Source organism: Symphalangus syndactylus, chromosome 10 (genome assembly GCF_028878055.3).
Source record: "Symphalangus syndactylus isolate Jambi chromosome 10, NHGRI_mSymSyn1-v2.1_pri, whole genome shotgun sequence".
In the NCBI taxonomy this organism is placed as follows: Eukaryota; Metazoa; Chordata; class Mammalia; order Primates; family Hylobatidae; genus Symphalangus; species Symphalangus syndactylus.
The window spans coordinates 39777808-39800655 of record NC_072432.2 but is presented as its reverse complement, the minus strand read 5'-3'; the positions used below and the strand labels follow the sequence as shown (position 1 = coordinate 39800655).

Below are 22848 nucleotides of genomic sequence, written 5' to 3'. Positions count from 1 at the left end.
GGGTCTCTTTCTGGACTTTTTAATTTCATTAAGCTCAATTTGACAGATGAGTAAGAAGTGCTAGTATATGCCTGCTGAAGAGTAATTATAATTAAACCTTGTAGTTGACAAGAAGCTGTAAGAAAAAAAAAAATCTAAGATTACAGTTAAGTCTGCCAAGTAATTTAAAACAGGCACTCAGATTCATGGTAAATCCTTAGGAATGTGCAAGAACATCACCAGCAGACACCTAGTCTTCTGGGAACCTGAGGCCCCCGCCTCAGAGCTGCCAAGATCTCATACAATCCCACTGGCCTGGTGAGGGCTGAGAAGCCTGGATTCCCTTCCTGAAGTGCCATGATTTAGAACAGGCACCTTTCTCTAGTGGCTGAGACTCTAAAATGCCAAACTCCAGGGCCTTGTGAAGCATGTCATATTTCTTACCACGTGGAGAAAGTCAGACTGCAGTGAGAAGCAGAAAACCAGCGCTCAGGAAGAAACAAAGAACAAGAGTAGGGAGGGAAAATCCAGACAGCATTATAAATCCCTGGTCCAGTGGTTCCCGAGGCCTGCCCTAGAGCTCTGTGTGTCACTCCAGGAGCCTTAGATACACTCCCTTGATTGCTTATGCTGGTTCTCTTTGGGTCTTCATTTGCATCTGCAAAGTTCTGCACAACACAAAATCTTTGAATAAACTATGCTTCAGTCCTCCATGCATGTAAACATGCACACACAGGCATGCATATAGACACACAGACACACACACACGCGGCCGAAGCTGGGAAAAAATGTGGGTATAGGGAGCAAGGGGATGTGCCAGGTTTTAAATGGTCATTTTCCCCAGCTGGCTGATATTTCAAGTCAACGTAGTAATTAAGCCAGTGTAAACAGTCTCATTCATGTTAACTCACTATGAATTCAGCATCATCAATGAAATGAGCAGTTCTGTGGAACTTTTATGGAACTTTTAGGTGATTTGTCTATGTTACTGACAAATAATGCATAACAAGGTTTAACCTCCAATTCTGCATGTAAACTTGAATGTTCAGCCCTTGAGTGTAAATAACAACTTTTAAAACCTCAAACGCGGAAAAAAATCAATACATTGGGACGCCGAGGTAGGGGGATTGCCTGAAACCAGAAGTTCGACACCAGCCTGGGCAATAAAACAAGACCCTCATCTCTAGAAAAAATTTAAAAATAAGTCAGGTGCACTGGTGTGTGCCTGTAGTCCTAGCTACTTGGGAGGCTGAGGCAGAAAGATCACTTGAGACCACGAGTTGGATGCTGCAGTGAGCTATGATCACGTCACTGCACTCCAGCCTGGGCAACAGAGTGAAATCACATCTCAAAAAGTAATAAAACATAAATAAGTAAATAAATAAATACAAAATGTTATTCGGCTACTCTCTTCTGTACCTCTTTACGCCAGAAGTGCACACACAGAGCTTGGCATCTATATTCCATAGGAAGTTCTCATCCTTCTCCTACCTGAATCCTACAAGCATAGCAAGCCCTGGGGGCTAAAGATGTCAAGGGTACTAGACTTTGCAGATAACATCAGAAAATATCCCATGAAGCTGAATCTAACTGGAACGAGGATAAATGAGTGAGAAGCAGAGTAACGGGCCACACATAGTTATTTCCATCTGTTTTAGTTGACATATGAAAGTGAGATTCTGAACAGTAGTAGCAGAAAGAGAAAGGTTCAGAATGAGAGAGAGAGAGAGAGCCAGAGACCAAGACTGCAGGTGATGAGAAAAATATATTCAAGATGATCGATTCAGAATGCTATGTGGAAAGAATTCCTCTACATATATCTTATTAATGCATTAAGATTTTATTAGTAAGAACTGATATAAATGAATATATTCACAAGAATTCTTCATATGTAGACTATATGCTATGTCAATATTCTTCTTAGGATCCTTAATCTTCTCTTTTCCTGCCTCTAAAGTCTACAGCTGTTGTTGCAGCAGGCAGCAGAGGCAAAAAACAAATTGACCATAACATAAAGTGCTGCTGTAAAGACAAAATGAATAGCAGTCAATTTAAAAAGTTGAAAGAAAAAAATATATTCAACAAACTGGCCATTCTGCAAATTAGCTTTTGGACAACTAACTCTGGCATATCCATCTGAAGCCTTTAAGAGATGATTCTGCAATAGGAGATTTCCATTATCCACTAGGTACCAGACGGCATCTCTCATAACTTAGCAAAGAGACCAGTATATGTCTAAGAAGAAATAAGACACATTAGTGGTCCATGTCTGAGGCAATAGCATTATAACAGAAGTTTAGAGAGCCAACAAGCAACAATGTATCCATTTGCACCCATCGTGGTACAAGGGAGACTCTAATATTCCAGCCACTTAGACTAGCCTGTTCTAGAGTGGGGCAGAGAGAGAATTCCACAGTCAACCTCCTCCTGAACAAACCATCCTGAACTGTACTTAAGCCAATGTGGCTCACCTCCAATATCTCCTGGGATCCAAGTAAATCCAAAACTCAGAGAGTGGGGTAGCCTGGACAATGGGGGAGACAGACAAACAGACAGACACTATAATACAGACTAGCTTGTCTTGAATCCCAATCCTAAGCCAAATTGAGGCTTAGGCAGATGAAGTAACCTGCCTAAGATCGCACTTACTACCTGTGTCATCTTAGGCAGATTACCTCATCTGCCTAAGCCTCAATTTCTATATCTGTGAAAATGGTACTCTACACCCTAAGGTTATTATGAGGATGATGGAAACAATCCAAGTAAATCCAAACACGATGTGAAGTGCTTCGAATATAATAAGAATTCAAGAAAAGTATAATGCCATCATCACTGTTATCACTATTATATTAATAATATAATTATTAGAACAAGAAGAAGACACCAGACACTGTAGAAGCACCCAGGAGGAGTGTCTAACCCAACTGCACTGGAGAAGAAACTGTTTTGCTCTGGGTACTTGCCCTGCCTGACCCCCTCTAAGGAAAGCCATGGCCACACCTGATGATCATGCCTAACAGAGGTGACAGTCACTAACTTGTCAATAAGATCTTCTTTTGGGGGGAACTGGAAATAATCTAAGACATGGAGAGAAAAGGCAGAAGGGGGAGGCCATGAGGAAGCTGAAGCCAGGAGTAGGCAGAAGCCACGAGTGGTGGAAGCTTAGGGTACTGAGAAGTGGTGCAGCAGAGAAGAGAGCAGGGAGGAGTCAGTGGCTGCGGTAAGACGGCAGTGGTGTTGCCACGATGGTGGCACATGGAACGTGGAGCAAGGATACCTCTGTTGCTGGGGCACTGACTGGCACACTGGTTGTCAGTCACCACTCTGGAGTGACCTTCCAGTGGCTGAACTATGTTCTATCCCCGTTAGATCTGGCTGTTCAGTGGTTTGATGAACACAGTATGTCTCAGTAAGAATGTGAAAAACCAGCCAACTGGCTGGGTGCAGTGGCTCATGCTTGTAATCCCAGCACTTTGGGAGGCCGAGATGGGTGGATCATGAGGTCAGGAGATCGAGACCATCCTGGCTAACATGGTGAAACCCTGTCTCTACTAAAAATACAAAAAATTAGCCAAGCATGGTGGTGGACATAGTCCCAGCTACTTGGGAGGCTGAGGCAGGAGGATGGCATGAACCCGGGAGGCGGAGCTTGCAGTGAGCCGAGACTGCAAAACTGCACTACAGCCTGGGCAACAGAGCGAGGCTCCGTCTCAGAAAAAAAAAAAAAAAAAAAGACAAACCAGCCAGCCTTCCCTCTCCTCATTAGTGCCTTATTCATTCAGCTGTCTCTGGAATGTAAGCAGCTTCTTCCCCATGTTTCTGCAATAAAGGAATATGTTCTGAGTAACTATTTCTTCTTGAAAGAGGTTTCTATGCACACGCAGAAACGAAAAGGCAAACAAAACTCCAGAAGGGTTCCACACCAATAAACTTCAGGAGTGTCTGTGTTTTTTTTTTCATCACCAGCACAGAGGAGCCTCTGTGTGCCACCTGGCAAGCTTCTTCTCGCAACCCACACAGAAAAGAAATACAAAAATAGCATTAATAAACCCCAAGGTCTGGGACTCTTCTGCTTTTGCATATACAAGCACATTCCTTCCAACTGCTGGATAAGAAAGAGAGAGAGACAGGCCTATGAAATGTGTACCCAAAGCTGGGCCAGATGGACCCCTTTGAGATTTATGAGACTAGCTCTTGATTCACCGACCCCTCCATAAACCAGATCCTACTGACAACAGTTTTCCTAGAGTAAGAGATAGAGAAAGATTTCCCTAGTGAGAAAGGGTAACAAGGAATGACATTTCAAAGAAAATACAGCTACTCAGAGAGGGGTGATCCTGGAGAGTTAGAAATGTGGTTCTAAACAGTATACACAGTAAGACCAAATAGAGACCACAGGGCCACAGAGGAACCTGCCCCTGTGAAAACTTGTCAAAGATGCTCCGCCACTCTGTAAAACTCCAAACATCCATCTATCTAAGGAACTGCTGCAGAGGCCAGAGTGAAGACTAGGAATGAGAAGAAAGCTTGTCAGGCCCTGAACAGTCCAGGGAGATGTAACGGAGCTTAGTTCACGCCTGGCAAAGAGATACAAGGATAAAAGACGACTAGCTGCTTCAAAGGTGCATGGCTCCTTCCCATTTTTTCTTGTCAAAAAAGGTCGTCGGTGAAACTCAAGTAATCCCTTTTTTGCAGATTAAAAAGTGGCCATGACCTGCCTTTGAGGAGAAGAGGAGGAGGAGGGGCAGTCATCTTTTAGGTCTCCATAAAATCCTGCAATCAAGTAGCTGCTGGGGAGGCCAGCGGTACCAAGTTCCATCAGGTGGCACTGCTCACAGGCAGGGAAACTACCATCCCTACACACTCTGATGGGAGCGACTGCCCCATCAACATGGAAACAGCCACATGCAAAAGCGCAGCCTTTCAGAAATCACCCATGTTCTCAGCCATTCCCAGATATTTTCATTTACATTCAGAAGACAGGAGACATACCTAGAAACATTCCAGCCTAGGTGTAAAGTTTAAGCTGAAAGATTTAATAGAGGCTCTGCTATGGACTAAATGTTCATGACTCCCCCAAATTCACATTCTGATACCCTAAGCCCCAGTGTGGAGGTATTTTGAGGTGGGACCTTTGGGAGGTAATTAGGTTTGGAAGATGTCATGAGGGTGGGACCCCCATGATGGGATTAGTGTCTTTATAAGAAAAGGAAGAGGCCAGGCACAGTGGCTCACACCTGTAATCTCAGCACTTTGGGAGGCCGAGGCGGGCAGATCATGAGGTCAGGAGTTCGAGACCAGCCTAGCCAAACACAGTGAAACCCCGTCTCTACTAAAAACACAAAAATCAGCCAGGTGTGCACCTGGTAGACCCAGCTATTCGGAAGACTGAGCAGGAGAACTGCTTGAACCCGGGAGGCGGAGGTTGCAGTGAGCCAAGATGACGCCACTGCACTCCAGCTTGGGCGACAGAGAGAGACTCCATCTCAAAAAAAAAAAAAAAAAAGAAAAGAAAAAGAAGAGACCAGGACCCTCCCTCTCTCTCTGCCACGCCAGCACACAGCAAAAAGGCGGCTGCAAACCGAGGGCCCTCGCCAGGAACTGCATCTGTCACCACATTGGTCTTGGACTTCCCAGCCTGGCGAACTGTGAGAAAGAAATGTTTGTTATTTAAGCCACCCAGTCTATAGTATTTTTTTTACAGCAGCCTGAGCTAAAACAGGCTCTGATCATGGTGCCCCTAAACTCAAGTGAAAAAAGGTAAAGTCTGGACTAGCGGCAGGTGATCCTCTATTCTGGGACCTCAAAAATATGCGACTCGTTCATTTATTGAGCAAATACTTTCATGAGGATCACCTGTGAGTTGCCAGGTATTATGTTAGTCAAGGGTATTTCTAGCGAAACATACAGTGACACCCTCAGGAGCTGAGTCGAGACGGGAGACGGTTAAGAACAGAATGCACGGAGCAGAGGCACAAGCAGTGGGTGTTATGGGGGTGCATGGGGAGGGGCAGAAGGTCCTATCAGCAAGAGCGGAGACAAAGTGACAGGATCTGGCCCAGTGGGGCCTCTACGTGACAAGCGGTGAGAGGAGATGGAGAGGCTGGTTGGGCGAGGCTGGGTTTGTATCTGAAGGCGTTTGGAGCAGAGGAAGCTCCAGGCCATTTCTGAACTTAGAAGCCCGCTCAGGTGGCAGTCAGGTGCTGTGGAGGCAGCTAACAGGCTCTGGGGTGATCCAGTTGAGATCTGCTGAAGGCCTGAACAAAAGCAGCACCAAAAGAACTACACTTCTCAGCGGTGACTTCAGCCAGGCACTGGGCTACCTGGACTATTTCACCCTCACCAGAAACCAGCCAGGCAGGTACTCTTACTCCTGTTAGGAGACAGACACAGAGAGGAACTAACATGCCCAGGTAGCCCAGGTCAGGAAGTGACAGAGCAGGGTTCTGAGCCTGGGCCGCCTGACCCGAGAGCAGGGTTCACACCACTCCCTGTGATCGACTGCTGGAAGGTGGGGTAGCAGCGGGCAGGAGGATTCTTATTTCCAACATAACATCATACATGTGTTTCCAAAATTTTAAGAAAAATACACAATATGATGTTATAACATTCTTGCCTCCGATTTCACTGATCACGATCTGAAAACCAAAGTGAGTAGGAGACAAGGCCTCCCCTCCACACCCCACCTCCACCACTGCCAGCAAAGGACATCTTTCTTTTGTGCACCTCGGTGAAATCTGGCAGGGACAAAGGGGTCAGAGGAGGACTGAGAGGCAAGGTTTCTCTGGAGAAAGCAGTTGCTGTGCTGTGACCCACTGCCCAGGGCGTGGGGGTGGGGTGTGGACAGCCTCTTTCTCACCCTAAACCTCAGGAGTTCCAAGGGCACCTCCCGGGAGCTCTGAAGTGGTTCTCTGCATTTGACCCGCATAGGCATTAGGGCCCGACTCTACCTAGGAAGGGGCTGTGGGCTGCCTCCCGCCCTGGCAACCTAGAGACAGAAGGGCCGGCCGGCTGCTCTGGTATCAGAGGCAGGCGAGGACAGGCACGGGCTGTTCTGGGGGGACTGACCTCGCTCCCAGATGAGTATGTCCTGGAGAAAACACAGGGGAAGCATGGAAGAGGCGGCCTGAGGTCATCCTGGACGCTGTCAGAGAGGGCTGCCTGCAGGCGTGCAAAGAAGTGACCTCAGAGGGCAGAACTCAGAAATACACTGGCTGAGGAAGATAGCCAGGTACGAGCAGGGCTGCCAGGCGGTCACCTAGAATTGAGACAGCCACCAAGCTCAAGGAAATCACTAGGCACAGGGACTCAGCAGGGGAGCTTCACAAAGACCAGGACAACCTCCTCTTTAACTTCCGCCAGGACCAAAGAGCACAGCCCACCCCAGCTTCTGCCCAGGCAGGCAGTGGGCAGAGGCATCTGGGGAGGGCCAGGGGCCAGTAGGAGGATGCAGAGGGCAAGGGCCCATGTTCCCTCCGCTCCTTAGGGGCCAAGGCAGATGGGTTTGGCAGGGAGAACATTTTAATGCAGAATTAGGTTTGGAGTTTTATTACCCAGCCCTGTCTAATCACTGCGCCTGGATCTGTGCCTCAAAGTGAGAGGAGGACTGTGATATCTGAGAGTGAACAACAAAGTCATTGAATTTTTGACCCAACTAAATTTTCATCTCTGAATACAGTTTAAAGGGGAATACATAGAGAAACATTAAATTTTCTTCCCATATACTTCATGTGTGTGAAACATTGCTGATTAGAGGACATCAGATCACATAGCTTCCAGGTACTGACCATGAGCTGTTTGGTTTCCAGCTTTTTTTTTTTTCTGAGCCGGAGTCTCACTCTGTCACCCAGGCTGGAGTGCAGTGGTGAGATCTGGACTCACTGCAAGCTCCGCCTCCTGGGTTCACACCATTCTCCTGCCTCAGCCTCCCAAGTAGCTGGGACTACAGGCACCTGCCACCACGCCCAGCTGATTTTTTGTATTTTTAGTAGAGACGGGGTTTCACCGTGTTAGCCAGGATGGTCTGGATCTCCTGACCCCGTGATCCGCCCGCCTCGGCCTCCCAAAGTGCTGGGATTACAAGCGTGAGCCACCGCGCCCAGCCGGTTTCCAGCTCTTTAGATACAACAGAGAACTTGAGGGAATCACTGGGATAATTGAGGAAGAGAATCGCAATCTACTTTCAGTCGATAAAACCAAGTCTTCATAGAAGTATTTTCAGCATCTCAGAAATGTCTCCTTAAAGAAGTTTCAATACTGAGAAATCCATTTTTTTCTGCTCAAGTCATCTGAGTAACCATTTTCCTCTATTGCCTCCCTCTGGCTACAGAAACTGGCCTGTACTGCTATGACACTCCTGAACCAACGAATCTCACTGAATTTTCCTTCCTGGGCAAATAGGGAAAGGTTTTCCAAGGTGAGTCTCTTGTTATAATTGTGACAGGAAGAACTGGAGGGTTCTGCACTGAGACCTAAAATCAGACAGTGGGCTGGGAAAAACCCTCCAGGAAAAAGAACATCATCTACAGCAAAGCCAAGGAGAAAAGCAATATGGGGGCTAGAGCTCCTCTAATTCCCCCTTCTCCCTACTGGGATCAGCGCTGGGCACCAGTTCTTTCCTTCCAACCACCCCTAGAGAACCCAGCCTAGTGAGTGCAATGGAGGATGATGGGGCACTGGCCAGAGGACTGGGAGGGAGAGGGTCAGACTTCCAGTTTAACATCTCTGTGCCTCAGTTTCCCCACCTATGAAATAGAATGTCATTCTCTTAAAGTTAACTTGACAGGATCCAGAAGTCAGGGAAGTGCAAATGCAACTCCTTTATAAAAAGCGGTACTTTTTTTCCTGTGTAGCATTTTACAATGTGTAAAGCTCTTTTTGCATGTTCTCACTGGCTTAGTCACAAACAGCTTCTGGGCATCCATTGTGTAGGAGGCACTGTGCTAGGAAATGAGAATAAAGGGCAAAGACAGGCTCCTGTCCTCAAGTAGTTTCCAGGCCAGACAAGCCAGGAGTAGGTATCCGCTCTGCTTAGTGGGCTAGGTGCTGTATTAGCGAGGCAGGGGCAGAATGGGAACATTCAATTCACACTAAGGATCAGGGAAAGGCATTTTCCCTCCTCTGAAAAGCTGAGTCCTCCGTCGCCCCAATACCTTTACTTCTAATTGTGAGTGATCACTCTCCCTCTTGCTCCCACTTAAAAACTAAGTAATAAGCATAAGAGTTGAGCAAAATGGAAAAGGAATGGCATCCCTAATTTTTCTATGAAATGAGATAATCATATATATACTTCCGCTTTTACGACAGAAGTAATTTTTTCTTTTCTGATATAGACAATATATGTATTTTGTTTCTAACCCCGTATTATTCTCAAATCAGACTTCAGAAACCACACATATTTACCTCCTTTTATTCTGTAAGAATCGCTAATATAGTATGCTTACTGAAGATGTGAGGCAAGTACTGACTTCTGTAACTCCATGACATAGCCAGTGTTTTAAAGAATGCTGTCATTGCTCATTTGCTCATTCATTCTTTCATAAGCAATACCTCTTGAATACTTGCTATGTGCCATCTAACGTTCTAGGTACTAGAGTGTAGTAGTAAACGAAAAGTCCAGGCAATAAACTTGTTAGCGTCTAAGTGATGAGTCCCATGAGAAGGAAAAGCACAAGGAAGGGGAAGAAAGGGCTGGGTCAAAGGTGACATTTGAAAGAAACCAGGAAGTAGAAGATAGCACTGATGTGGTTTTCTGGGGAAGAGCATGCCAGGCAGGGGCAAGTGCAAAGGCCCTGGGGTGGTGGGGGTATGTTTGGGATGTGGGAGGAATAGCAAGTTGATAAGTAGGACCATAGGACACAGTGAGGAAACACACAGTATGAAAGCAAATGCCACACAGGCCATGGGCACCATATATGGCTTTGAGTGAGAAGATAAGCTCACTGGAGGGCTAGAAGCAGAGAAGTAAAAGGATCTGTCTTACATTTCCAAAGGATCACTCCAGCTGCTGCACGGGGACAGCCCTAGGGTGAGGTCAGGGTGCAAGAGCAGAGGCAGGGAGATAATTGGAAGGCTTCTGCACAAACGCAAGCAAGACGTGGTGGCCACTTAAACCAGAGTATAACAGCGGAGGTGGTGGAAGAAATCGGATTTTCAATATGGTTTCAAAGTAGAGCTGACAGTATTTGCTGATGGGCTGAATATGGTATGAGGAGAAAAGAAAGCAGTGTCAGGAATGAGCAAGTAGAAGAGTGGAGTTGTTTCTTTACTGCAATTGGGAAGAGCAGGTTGGGAGGGCATGAGAATCAGGTGTGTTGTTTTGAATGTGTTACGTTTCAGAAGCCCACTAGGCATTTCAGTGTGGATGCTGGGTAGGCTACTGGCTATGCAAGTCTAGAATTCAGATGAGGTTGGAAGCAAAAATATTAATTTGGAAGTCATCAGTGACAGATGGCGTGTAAAGCCCCAAGTCTAGATGAGATTTCTTAAGATGAGTGAAGGCTCAGACTGAGCCTTGGGCACTCCAAAACTTAGAGGTCAGGGAAATGAGGTGGAACTAGCAAACACATGTGAGAAGGCACCACCTGTGAGGTATGGAAATCAGGAGAGTGTGATATCCCGGAAGCCAAGTGAGGAAAACGTTTCTCGAATTGAGGAGTGATGTATTATGCCTTAGTCCTTGCTTTGCTGACAAAGGTTCCCAAGTACCTGGATGAGAAAATGATGTGCTTCAGGACCCAGCATGGGTTCAATAAGAAAGTGCTAGGTTCAGTTAAGTGCCTAGGCCAGTTAATCAGTGAAAAAGTGAAAGATACCATCTATCTACAAAGACAAGATGTAGAAATATAGTCTGATGTAATGACAAGTAGATGGATGAGAAACTCCTTGACTGATGACACCCAAGGGCACACATAAGTGAATGAGTGTCAACCCCAAAGGAAATTTCTAGTGACATGTCATTGGGCTCTGTCCTTGGCCTGCTCAACAGTGTATCACTGGCTTTTATCAATGATAACTAAACTTGACTGCAGTCACAACAATCTAGGAGGCTTGTTAAAATAGAGCATCGCAGTATCTATCCTGGACCTACTGAATCAGAATTTTCCCAGGTGGCATGGTGGGGCAAAAGGACAGTCTGCCTTAGCAGAAGGAATAGAGGGACGAGGTTGATCAAAATGTACAGCTGAAACCAAGCTGGGCGGAATGGGGAAGATGCTAGATGGAGGCTCTGGAGTGATCTCAGCAGGTGGACAGGTGGACTGAAATATCACTGTGTCATGGTGGAATACTGCAACTGCCTCTGAAAATCAGCCATAGGTGAGGTGGATGGAGTAACCAGCTGGGTCTGCAACCAACTTGGGACTCTCAGTGAGCTGCAGACACCGTGATCTACAGTGGATCCCAAGCTAGATTGATGAGGGGAGAAAGGACGCAATCCAGCCACACTCTCTACAGCCCCTAAAGCTTCCTCTCCATGGTGCAGAAAACACACCAGAGCGGGGCCAGATGAGCACCAACAAAATGGACAAGGGGCTCCAGCCCACATCCTGTGAGGACCACCTAGACAGAAGCAGATGTTTAGCCTGGAAACTCAGAAGGAACCAGGCCCTCACCCTGACATACCTCCCGGGTTAACATGTGGAAAGACTTATTCTGTGGGATCCAACAGGGTAGATCCAGAATCAATGAGTGAAAACTAGTGGGACATGATTCTAATTTGGTGGAACGAAGGTCTTTCCAACAGGAAGGGCAACCTAAAGAGACAGAAATGGTGAGCACTTTGCTGTGGGAACCATTAAACATATATACACCCCTAAGTAGCATTTATTGCAATGTATTATTTTAGGTAGATGCACGTACCCTTCCTACAACTGGATAAACTCCATGAGGACTGAAACTAGGTCACTTCATCCACATTTCCCTAGAATTCAGCACAAGCCCTGCTCATGCTATGTGCTCAATAAATGTTATCTGAATGAATAAGTTGACTATCACTGGATGTTGTCAAGCGTGTTGTGGAGGTGATTCATGTCACATAATTGTTAATGTTCCTTCCAAACAGCAGATCCTATGATCTCTGAACAATTGCACATAAATCGGCTTCCCCTGGAGACAGTCATCCTTTGCATCTTTACAGTTGATTTAAAACTCAGACAAAATGAATTCTTTAAATTATTATGTCTAATGTTGAACTGCAATATTAGCCCTAGGTTTAAAACTCAGACTGATATTAAGTACGGGGTAATCATTTTTGCTTTCAATGCTTCTGTACTTCACATGAATATGCTGAAAGTCCTATCTGCTAAGAAAATGTGTTTCTTCCAGTGGAAATCTCATCCTTCCAGCTATGATCCGGTTTGGGGATTTACCCTCCAGGCCTCTTATAAGTAAATGTCGCCACATCTGGGTCTGGGGGATGTACTGATTCATGGGCTGATGGTGTCAGCTCAGCAGGTGCAGTGTTCACCACACTGTCTACTAGGCTGTGGTTCACCTTGAAAACTCACTCCAGCAGAGGCCTGGCCCAACTCAGAAATTAACCCAAAGGGCTTTGAGAGAGCAGTCTCTGCAGTTACCAAGGAGATCTACACACTTCACATCCTCCTCAAGAGACCGCAAAACAAACCCAATTCTCTGGTCCATGGATTGGAGCCTGAAACTCTCCTAAAATTTGAGGCTGCTTTCAAAACCACCTTTGTGTTCTTGCCCCATATTAAGAGTGGACAGCCAATGGTCATGCGTCCAGGGGAGGGAGCCATGTCTCCAGTGGGCATCTGCCTTAGAGCGGACACTGTGCAGAGGGAGGTCTCATTTAATCTTCACAACAATCCTATAAGGTGAGAATAGTATACCTATTGCCAAACAAGGAAATGGCATCTCAGAGAAGTTAACTCAGTTGGCCAACATCACACAGATGTGTGTATTCCACACATCTCAAATACTGGAGGAGCCAGTATTTGAACTCAGGTCTGTTTACCCCTGTCTTAGTCGGCTGTATAACACTGATCATAAACTGGGTGACTTCAACAACAAACATCTACTTCTCATAGTTCTGGATGCTGGGAAGTCCATGAGCAAGGTGCCAGCAGATTCGGTGTCCAGTGAGGGCTTTCTTCCTGGCTATGTCCTTACCTGGCAGACAGAGAAATAATCTCTCTTGTCTCTTCTGTTATCAGAAGGGCATTAATAATCCTATTCATGATGGCTCTGCCCTCATGACCTAATTACCTCCCCGCCAAAGCTTCACCTCCAATATCATTACACTGGGGATGAGGGCCTCAGCATATGAATTTGGCAGGGCGGGGCGACACAAATATTCAGACCATAGCAAAGCCACAAAGCTGTGCTCTTTTCCCACCCAGCAACCAGAGTGATCTTAAAACAAAAGTCATATTAGACTTTTCAAAATGCTCCAGTGGCTTCCTCTTGTACCTAGAATATATCCAAACTTCTTGCAGGACTCTGCCCAGTCTGCCCTCTGCCTGGCAACACAACCTACCTCTTCTTGTCCTTGCTCTCTCCCTTCTAGGCCTGCTGGCCTTGTTGTTGTTCCCTGGAGTCACCAAAGTCCCTGCCTCAGGGCCACTGCACTTGCTATTCCCTCTTCCTAGAATGTTCTTCCCCCGTACCCTGCAGATCCTTCTTCCTTCATCCAGGTCTCTGCTCCCATGCCACCTCCTTAGAGAGGCTGTTGGCAACTATTTCATCTAAAAGAGACTCCTTTTCCCACCACTCTCTAACTTGATGTTTCCTGCCAGAACTCACCAGTACCTGGACAAACATACTTGGGCAGTAACTGCTTCTCATTGGTGACCCACTAGAATGCAAGCTCCATGAGGCAGGGACTCTGAATCCCTCATTGTCGTATTCCCCACACTTGGGCCCCAGACACATGGCCAGCACTCATCAAACTGGGCTGGTGCACGGCTAACACCTGCTTCACCCTCTGCTGCCTCTATTTGCTCCCTGCTTATGGAGTTCTGCTACATAGAGCTGGGTGACCTTGGCCAGGTTAACTTTGGATCTCAAGATAAATCTTCTTGATGGTGGCTGTTACAAAAAAGGAACTGCTATTTCATCCCTCCCTAAAGACCACATCATCCCCTTGCTCTGATATTTGTATGACACTGCCAGTTTTAGAAGTTTGTGATTTTATCGGAGAAGAGACATTTGAGGCAACTGATGAAACAAAAAGATAATTATATTTCATAAAGAGAAAATTAAAAAACTTCAAAATTACCAACTGCTGTTTATTGCTAGAACAGACAATTAGTTCACTTAATGCCTTCCAGCATTTTTTCAAAGCAGATAGAAATGGACTCTTATTAAAGGAGTTATAAAAAGCTGTGTTATCTGGCATCTAACCAACTTCCCAGATTCCACAAATTTCCAAGCTCACAGTAGGCTTGAGGCAAAAGTTAACCATAGTCCAAGACAAGACCAACCGATATTCAATGTAAAAGTTTCTAGAGATGAAATTATCTCCGTTTTGGGAACTTAATTTGTCTCCCCTCATACATAATCACTGCCCTGCCTCAAAACTCCAGGTAGCCTCAGTTACTCTTGTTGCTAAAAAGTAGTTTGTTTTCCATAAGACATTTTACATTCTGTAGAAGAATTTTGTAAATAAATACAGGATGGTTCATTTGCAAAACTCAGGATTTGCTTTGAGTTTTGTTTTATATGGTCTGTCTGAACATTGTTTTAGTTGTGGAAATGCCTACTGGCCTCTGAGGGACTTTTGTTGACTGGACCTTCCCAGTTTTTCTCTCCTTTCTTAATGCACTTACCACTTCAAAGGAACTCTCAGCTTCAGGCCAGGGTCAGGCTAGAGGGTGAAACACCTACGGGATCAAAAAATGGTCTTCTGGGAAATTTTAAGCTAGATTTTAGTTTATGGCAACTTTTAACCAGTCTATACATCCCCTTGTCCTTACGTGGGAGATAATAAAGCTTTTGTGTATAGCCAGATACAAGGATAGATAAAATGCTGCAGGTGATTTCACTTGCAAAGAAGGAAGGAAAAAAGCTGGGAGGAGCGGGGGGTGTTTATATTCATTGTTGAATTCCACTGGCGGCCTCAGTAGGGGGAGCTGTAGAGAAAAATCAGAAGGTGCGATGGGAAGGAGAGGTGTGAACACAGGCGGTGTCTGCATGAGTGTGTTGCTTAGAGCAGAAACTGCCCAGAACACTGTATCTTCACTGTCACACAGATTACTCTGTATTTCCAGATTTTCCTTTTATTATACTGTATTTGATCATAAACTGAATATTTCTTAATACTTGCCACCAGCAGCCAAACATCCCCATTATTTACATTAATGATGAGTGTATTTGATACTCAAACATGAAGTTATATCCCACTTCCTTCAATCCACATGCTAATAGTTGTTTATCACATAACACACTAAAAAAAATCGTTTTTATCTTGAGTTATCTTCCAAAGGGTTGAAGAAAAAAAGCAGAAGAGAAAAAAGGCTACAGGTGGTTTAGTGATATTTATAATCATTACTGGAATTCTTGTGCCTGAGTGAGAAAATATCGCATAGGAACATCGATCTTTGGCTAACTGATCAAATTCCAAGGTATATTCTCTGTTGAGCACTTGTATTGTTACTTCAGTAATTATTTTGATGCAGTCATCAATTTAGGCACAATTCCTAAAGTGTCTTTGAGAATATGACATTAATCTTCCACCAACACTTTTTCTCATTAAAGAGCCATGTTTATACTTTGTGGTTGTCAAAGAGAAAGGGGGATAATACATAATATGATGTGCAGCCTCTAACAACCACGATGTGTGCATTGTCATGATATTCAACTTACTTTTTCATTCCATGCCCACAGTCCAATTCCAAGAAATGTTATTCCCAAAAACTGAAAAAGAAAGAAAGCAGTGTAAATATAAGGGAAAATGCCGCTAATATAAAGAAGAAACTTTTCAATCAATTCTTTTGTCACTTTACCTGGCTGGGAAATAGCTTTTCCTAAAGTGTCAGCACTTATCTTTACCAGGAAAATAAATACCATAATCCCCCTACTTAAAGTTTTTACGGCATTAAGAAGGGCTGGAGACACACAGTTGGTTAGAAGTCATTCAGATTATGAAGAATAATAATTAGGTAGAATCCTGAGTACAATGAAATTATCAATAACATTTAATATGCGGCCTTTTAGGGTAGGGGAGGAAACAGATTCTCCATGGGTCTGAGGCCTGCGGTCACTAGAAAATGGATGAGCAGAGGCATTAACTTAGAGGAACTGGGATCTTCTCTTCAGTATTGAGCCATTACAAATGGGCCAGGTCAGCGAGGGGCATGTAGAGCCTTGGATGTCCCTCTTTGATCATGCCTTCAAAAGGTAACAAGAATCTCATCAATGTAACCCAAAGAAAATTCCTAAGTTCTGTTTTCAGAAACTTCAATTGTGTAAATTTTAGTTCAGAGGACTTCCCACCTCCCTTGGTTTCAACTCAGTTCCACAACTTCATGCATACAGAGTATACAACACACGGGACTGAGTTACGCATTCAGCCCTAAGGCAGAGGCACATCTCATACATATCCACAAATCTCACCGTTCTGTCAATTAGCTGTGTTGAGGACTGGGGAGATGCCAGGAGAGGAACAGGTGATAACCAGGAGGGCTTTCCATTTTACGGTTTTTCTTTTCTTTTTTTTTTTTGACATGGGGTTTTACTCTGTCGCACAGGCTGCAGTGCAGTAGCTCAGTCACAGTTCACTGCAGCCTCAACTACCCAGGCTTAAGCGATCCTCCTGCCTCAGCCTTCCAAGTAGCTGGGACCATAGGTGCATGCCACCATGCCTGGCTAATTTTTCAATTATTTATAGAGACAAGGACTCACTATATTGCCCAGGCCAGTCTCACACTCGTGGGCTCAAGCAATCCTCTCGCCTTGGCCTCTCAAAGTGCTGGGATTATAGGTGTGAGCCACCTCTCCCGGCCTAGGGCTTTCCATTTTAATTAATTCTCACTGTATTCCATCTGCTATAAGACACATATATTTTCCCCACATCTGAACACGTCTGAAATTGGGATGTATCTTAAAATCCATGATATCTCATAATTTGTTTTTCCCCCTTGATATAGAAAACAATGGAATGTTTTGTAACTGGGGTGACACAGACTTGATGACACATTGTACAGAGCTGTCCACCCACTAAAAATTCAATGATTAGGACTGTGTGTAATTGGCCATGAGTAAAGATATGCTTCATCTTTATTATCAATAGCAACTCTCAATTTCCTTTCCAAACACTGAAAAGAGACAAGAAGTTTCAGTGTGATGGCAGCAAACAGTAAAACACTGTTTGTTTTACTAACATCTTGATTAAGTTAATGTGGGGAAAGTGGTCCACTGAGAGGGGTATGCAGAGAAAAAAATGAGTGAGAGTGGTTACTTTTTACAGTTCCAGGGAAATCTGAGACCTGCCCACTGGGCGAGGGCTTCACCGTTCTCAACAGGGAGTTCCTGATACTTTGTAAGCAATCACTAATAAATCCAAATGGGACTTGGACAGATGGCAGGAGCAGAAAGAAAAGGGGACTGACAAAAGACAATTAGCTACTCCGAAAACATAGCGGTGTTTTTAAAAGCAGACCTTCCCGAAGCTCTCAACACTCATCTGACATTGAAGCAAGAAAACACGCAATACATTCTGAGCCCTATACAGAAAAGCATGTCCTTGATTTGGCAAGAACTGAAGACCCCTTTCTTCCTACCCCTTGCTCTTACAGGGGACTCCTTGGAAAGTGTTCAGAAAGATTTCTCGTTTCACTATCCCAACTGAAAAACCGTGCTCAGCCCTGGTCAGAGAGCTATTTCATTTTACATTTCAGATCCAAAACAAGTGAATCCCCAAATGACTCAAAGGTACTTAGGACTCTGTAGTACAATAAAACAATTCAGCATGTTACTCTCATATTTTTAGGCGCTGGGCAAAAAACAGAACGACCACTGACAAGTGAGTGTACAGGCTCCCATGAGACCTAGGAAGCACAGAAGCACAGAGTTAAGGCTTTGACTTCAACACATTGACATCAAACACAACCCAGTGAAATGGCTGACTTTCCAGTGCTGAAGCTCCTCATGGGCAAATGTTTGGTTATTTTCCCTGATGCAGTATTCACTGTCCCTCCTGCTGCTGATGGGGTGGACGTGTTCCTGCCGAAGGCCTCTGCCTGATCACTAAGATTTGTTTTTATGACTTTCCAGGCATTGTGCTTAGTGCTTTGTGTGCAATGTCTCTTTTAAGCTTCACAGCAATTTTACTCTGAAATAGGCGCTATTATTATCCCCTTTTTAGGAAAGAGGAAAATGAGGCTTAGAGAGTTTAAATAACTTGCTCAGAGGCACATAGCTTCTAAGTAGAGGAGCAGAGACTTGAACAAGAGAAATACATGTTCTTACCAGTCCTGATAAATTCCCCTTTGCCCCCATGATATAAAAAGTTAAGGCATTCAGGCTGGAATTACATGGTACATGATCAGCATATCATATATTCCTCCCCCAGCAAGCAAAGGGGTGTGGAAAAGGTAAAGAGAGACAAAAACCTTGCCTTCCCGTAAGAACTGGCTATGGAACAGAAATTCCCCACTTTGGTGTCCGCAATGGAGTTAAGCAGAAGAACAGAGAAATTCAATGGTGGGTCCACATTCTCCTTTTTAAATAAAGTTTTCGTCTCTCCTCTTGGCACTTTGAGACAACTTTTTTCATTCATGAGCCATATAAATAGCTTGGAAACCAATGGTTTTCCATAAAGAGGAGAGAGAAAAAAAAGTAGGGATTTAAAGAAGACTCACAGACAATTTCCTTTATAATCTTGCTCCCATATTTCCTGCTTTGACTGTGACTTTCCAAACAAGGGTTTAAGAACTGGGAAAGAACACAATTTGAAGTTAAGGGAAACACTCAATACCTAAGCAAGCAAGTGGTGCAAGCCTGGGCCTCAGCTTGATACATACCTTCAGTGCTACATCACTAGCAAATGTCCTCCCAATTATTCTCAGACCATATGTTTTGTTTTAAAATCAAGTTGTTCCAGTTCTCAATAATTAAACAGAGAAGAGCCAAAAAACAGAGACAGGCATGCAATACTTGAGGCACATTCAGTTTCCCCTTCCCACCTCCTAAAGAAAAGACGACCATAAACCACCAAACTGACCTCATTCTGAAACCCAGGGAGGCCCACTTGCAGGAAATAGCTGAGAACTCTTAAAGTCAACCCTTTATTCTTTTGAAATAGAAAAATATATATCTGAGGCATCTTATCTGAGGCATCTTCCCACATGGCAACATATGCAAATGTGCAGTACAAATGTTTGTCAACCTAAATGTTGATGTTTTAAAATAAATAACAATAATTTTTCCAGCATTTGTTGAATGCTAAGTATGGCTAAACTACAGCCATATGTTGCTTAATAAAGGGAATACGTTCTGAGAAATGTGTAGTCATGCAAACATCATAGTGTACTTACACAAGTCTAGATGGTATAGCCTACTACGCACCTAGGCTATATGGTATAGCCTATCGCTCCTAGGCTACAAACCTGTGCAGCATGTCACCGTACTGAATACTGTAGGCAACTGTAACACAGTGGTAAGTATCTGGCATCCAAACATATCTAAACATAGAAAAGGCATAGTAAAAACACAGTATAATAATCTTATGGGACCACCATTGTACATGCAGTTGGTTAACTGAAACATCATTATGTGGCACATGACTACTGTTTCAAACTGAGCTGCGCTGATAAGTGTAAAGTGCAGGCTGAATTTTGCAAACTTAATATGAATAAAAAGAATGTAAAATATCTCTAATATTTATTATTGATTACATCTTGACGTGATAACATTTTGGATATACTGGGTCAAATATTCAAATTAATTTCATTTCACTTTTTAAAGATAGCTATGGAAAACGTAAACTACATAGGTGGTTTACATTATATTTTTATAGAATAATGTTGGTACAAAGCATCCCACAACAATATCCCAGGCACTAGATATTGTTTTAATCCCCATTTTATAGATAAGGAAACTGAGGCTTAGAAATTTTAAGGCCAGGTGCAGGGGTTCACGCCTGTAATCCCAGCACTGTGGGAGGCCAAGGTGGGCGGATCATGAGGTCAAGAGATCGAGACCATCCTGGCCAACATGGTGAAACCCTGTCTCTACTAAAAATACAAAAATTAGCCGGACGTGGTGGTGCATGCCTGTAGTCCCAGCTACTTGGGAGGCTGAGGCAGGAGAATTGCTTGAACCTGGGAGGCGGAGGTTGCAGTGAGCCGAGATCGCGCCACTGCACTACAGCCTGGCGACACAGCAAGACTCCATATCAAACAAAAAAGAAAAAAAAAGAAATTTTAAGTATTTCTCCCAAGATCATAAAGGTGCCTGAGCTACACTGCTCAGAAAATCTGAATCCTTAGCCCAAGACCAAAACTATTATGCTTTCCTAATATGCACAGAATGTTTGTCCACAGAGCAAGCTCAGGGATGGAGAACTGTAATGAAACTCATGCCCTACGACTCTAAATTACTTTTAATTTCTAGGCATCGAAGGTATGTTTTCCCACCTGGGAGTGAGAACGGCCCTCAGGCAGGCTGATGGAAGCCTTCAGGCATAGCAGAAGGAGAGCCGGCAGAGCTGACCCTTGGGAACAGCTGGAGAGGAAAATGGCCCCAGGATGTGATGAGGGTGATTAGTTACCTCTGGAGGGACACATCTGCCCCCACTTTTCTCTGAGTTCTACAAAAGGAAGATCCTTTCCTCCCTATCTGGTGGTTTTCATCCTTTCCTCCCTATCTGGTGGTTTTCATCCTTGCTGAACCTCCAACATTTTGAAACTGGTACAGTGCCTTATTCTAACTGGTATAAAAATGGATACTTCAAGAAGCCATTCATCCATTCATTTATAATCTGCAACAAATATTCTTGGGTTCCTATTTTGTACTAGACACTACTTTTCTCTTGGGATAAATGAAGGTAAGAAAACAGAAACAGTTCCTGCCTCCAATGAGCATACAGTCCAGTAAGAGAGAGAGAGAGAGAGAGAGTCATCAAATAAAGAGTAAAACGTAAAATCATACCTGATGGTGCTACAAAGGAGAAACAAATAAGGCCAAAGAAACTATAACAGGGGGATTTGACCCGGAGGGGCATCTGAAGGTTTCCATGAGTGAGAAATGCGTACATGGAGTCCAAAGGACGAGAAGGAGTTAATGAGCAAAGAAAGAAGGAAGAGCGTTTCAGGCAGAGCAGAGAATGTACAAAGTCCCAGTAGACAGAGAAGCATGACAAGCAAACAGGTCTAAAAGGCAATTGCTGTGGCTGGTGCACAGAGAATGGGGGAAGTGGGGAAGGTACGGCAGGTTTGCAATTAGAGACACGAGCATGGACCAGCCCATGCAGGCCTTGTAGCCCACCTTAAGGAATCCAGTCATTCTCCTACAAGTGCCAGGAAGCCATTTAAAGGCCAGCTATGTGTGGTGAGCAGGGGTGGGGTAGGCAGAAAGGTCTTTGCAGATCTGGGCTTTGGAAAAATGAGGATCTGGGCCGCAGAAAAGATTAGAGTCTGAGCGCATCTACAGTGACCAAAAGGAGGTGACTTTGGTAATACAGGCAAGATGTGATCCTGTCCTGGGCTGAAACACGGTAGAACGGACGGAATTGAGAGCTATGGAGAAGCAAAACTGACATTTTCAGTGGGGGTGGGAGGAAGGGGAAGGAAAAGGAAGTGTTAAGGATAATGCCTACATTTCTGGCATCTTCTACAGAGACTATGGCTCTTCAAAATTCCAAAGACTTACATCCTCTCTGACAGAAGTTATTCTCAGGTGCCAATTTCATAACTAGCTTGATCTAGTGGCACTTCTGAAAGACAGTTTTCTTTTCTGTGTATTTTGGCTGCTATCTGAATTCTCTTTGAAATAAATTTCAGTTTGTATACTTTTAAAAAATAAATTATTTAAAAATATACATATATTTCCACCACCCCTGCTACTTTGATTTATAAAAAGCAAATAGATAGATAGTATATATCAAGTTCCTACACAATTCTTAAATTGACACTTTCAATCCTCTTTGCTTAAAAACATAGCAATTACATCGATGGCATCTGCCCAGGATCCTGTGAACAGACTCAAAATAATAGCACACAAAGTAAATATGATAGAGAAAAATAAAGATCAAGTCAATCTTCTCACCTAAATTGAAGTCGCAAAAATATCATCCTAAATAACAATGAATGGAAAAAAACCCAACATCCTGATGAAGTCTTTAAGAAAATGTTAATCTCTGCCTGAATAAACCGGAGAAATGCATTTAAAAATTTGGCACAGAAGGGAGGAAAGCGGAGAAGTGCCATTAGGAAAGGTGTATTTTCCTGAAGCTGCAGCACCGGTACTTTCTATTATATATTTTCTGACACTTTAGTCTGAACAACACTCCAGTTTTAGCAGGGTCCACACAAATGTGCTAAATACTTATAACAACAAAATAAATGTCTTTATAGAGGAGGGACTTATTTCAGGAATAAAAATACCTCTGGGCATAATTCTGGCCATGTCAAAGGAGTAACCGTGGGCTGGTGGAAAATTCAATATGCAGAAAGTCAATCCCAGTTTTCCCATTGGGTCCCCGTGTCCCAGTTTGTACATTCAAACTGTCCGGAGTCCTCATGGTAAGATGGCGTGACTGATAAAGCTCAAACTGTAAACAGGACATGTCCCATCCAGGCCAGGGTCACCATCTCTCACGTCACTTCATCCTGATGGCCTCCTTTCAGTGTGGCCCGAGTGCACTCTGCCTGCTGAACCCTGACTCCAGTGCTACATAGTTTCATGATC

At 44.1% G+C, this 22848-nt stretch overlaps 1 protein-coding gene across 3 annotated transcripts in view; it reads right to left on the bottom strand.

The window, feature by feature from the left end:
• Positions 1 to 22848, bottom strand: part of TSPAN5 (tetraspanin 5) — a 180729-nt gene that overhangs the window by 21530 nt on the left and 136351 nt on the right. For all 3 annotated transcript variants that reach the window (XM_055296948.2, XM_055296950.2, XM_055296949.2), the window contains exon 2: positions 15805 to 15855. In XM_055296948.2, the coding sequence (XP_055152923.1) occupies positions 15805 to 15855 (51 nt within the window). The remainder of the gene's footprint in view (positions 1 to 15804; positions 15856 to 22848) is intronic.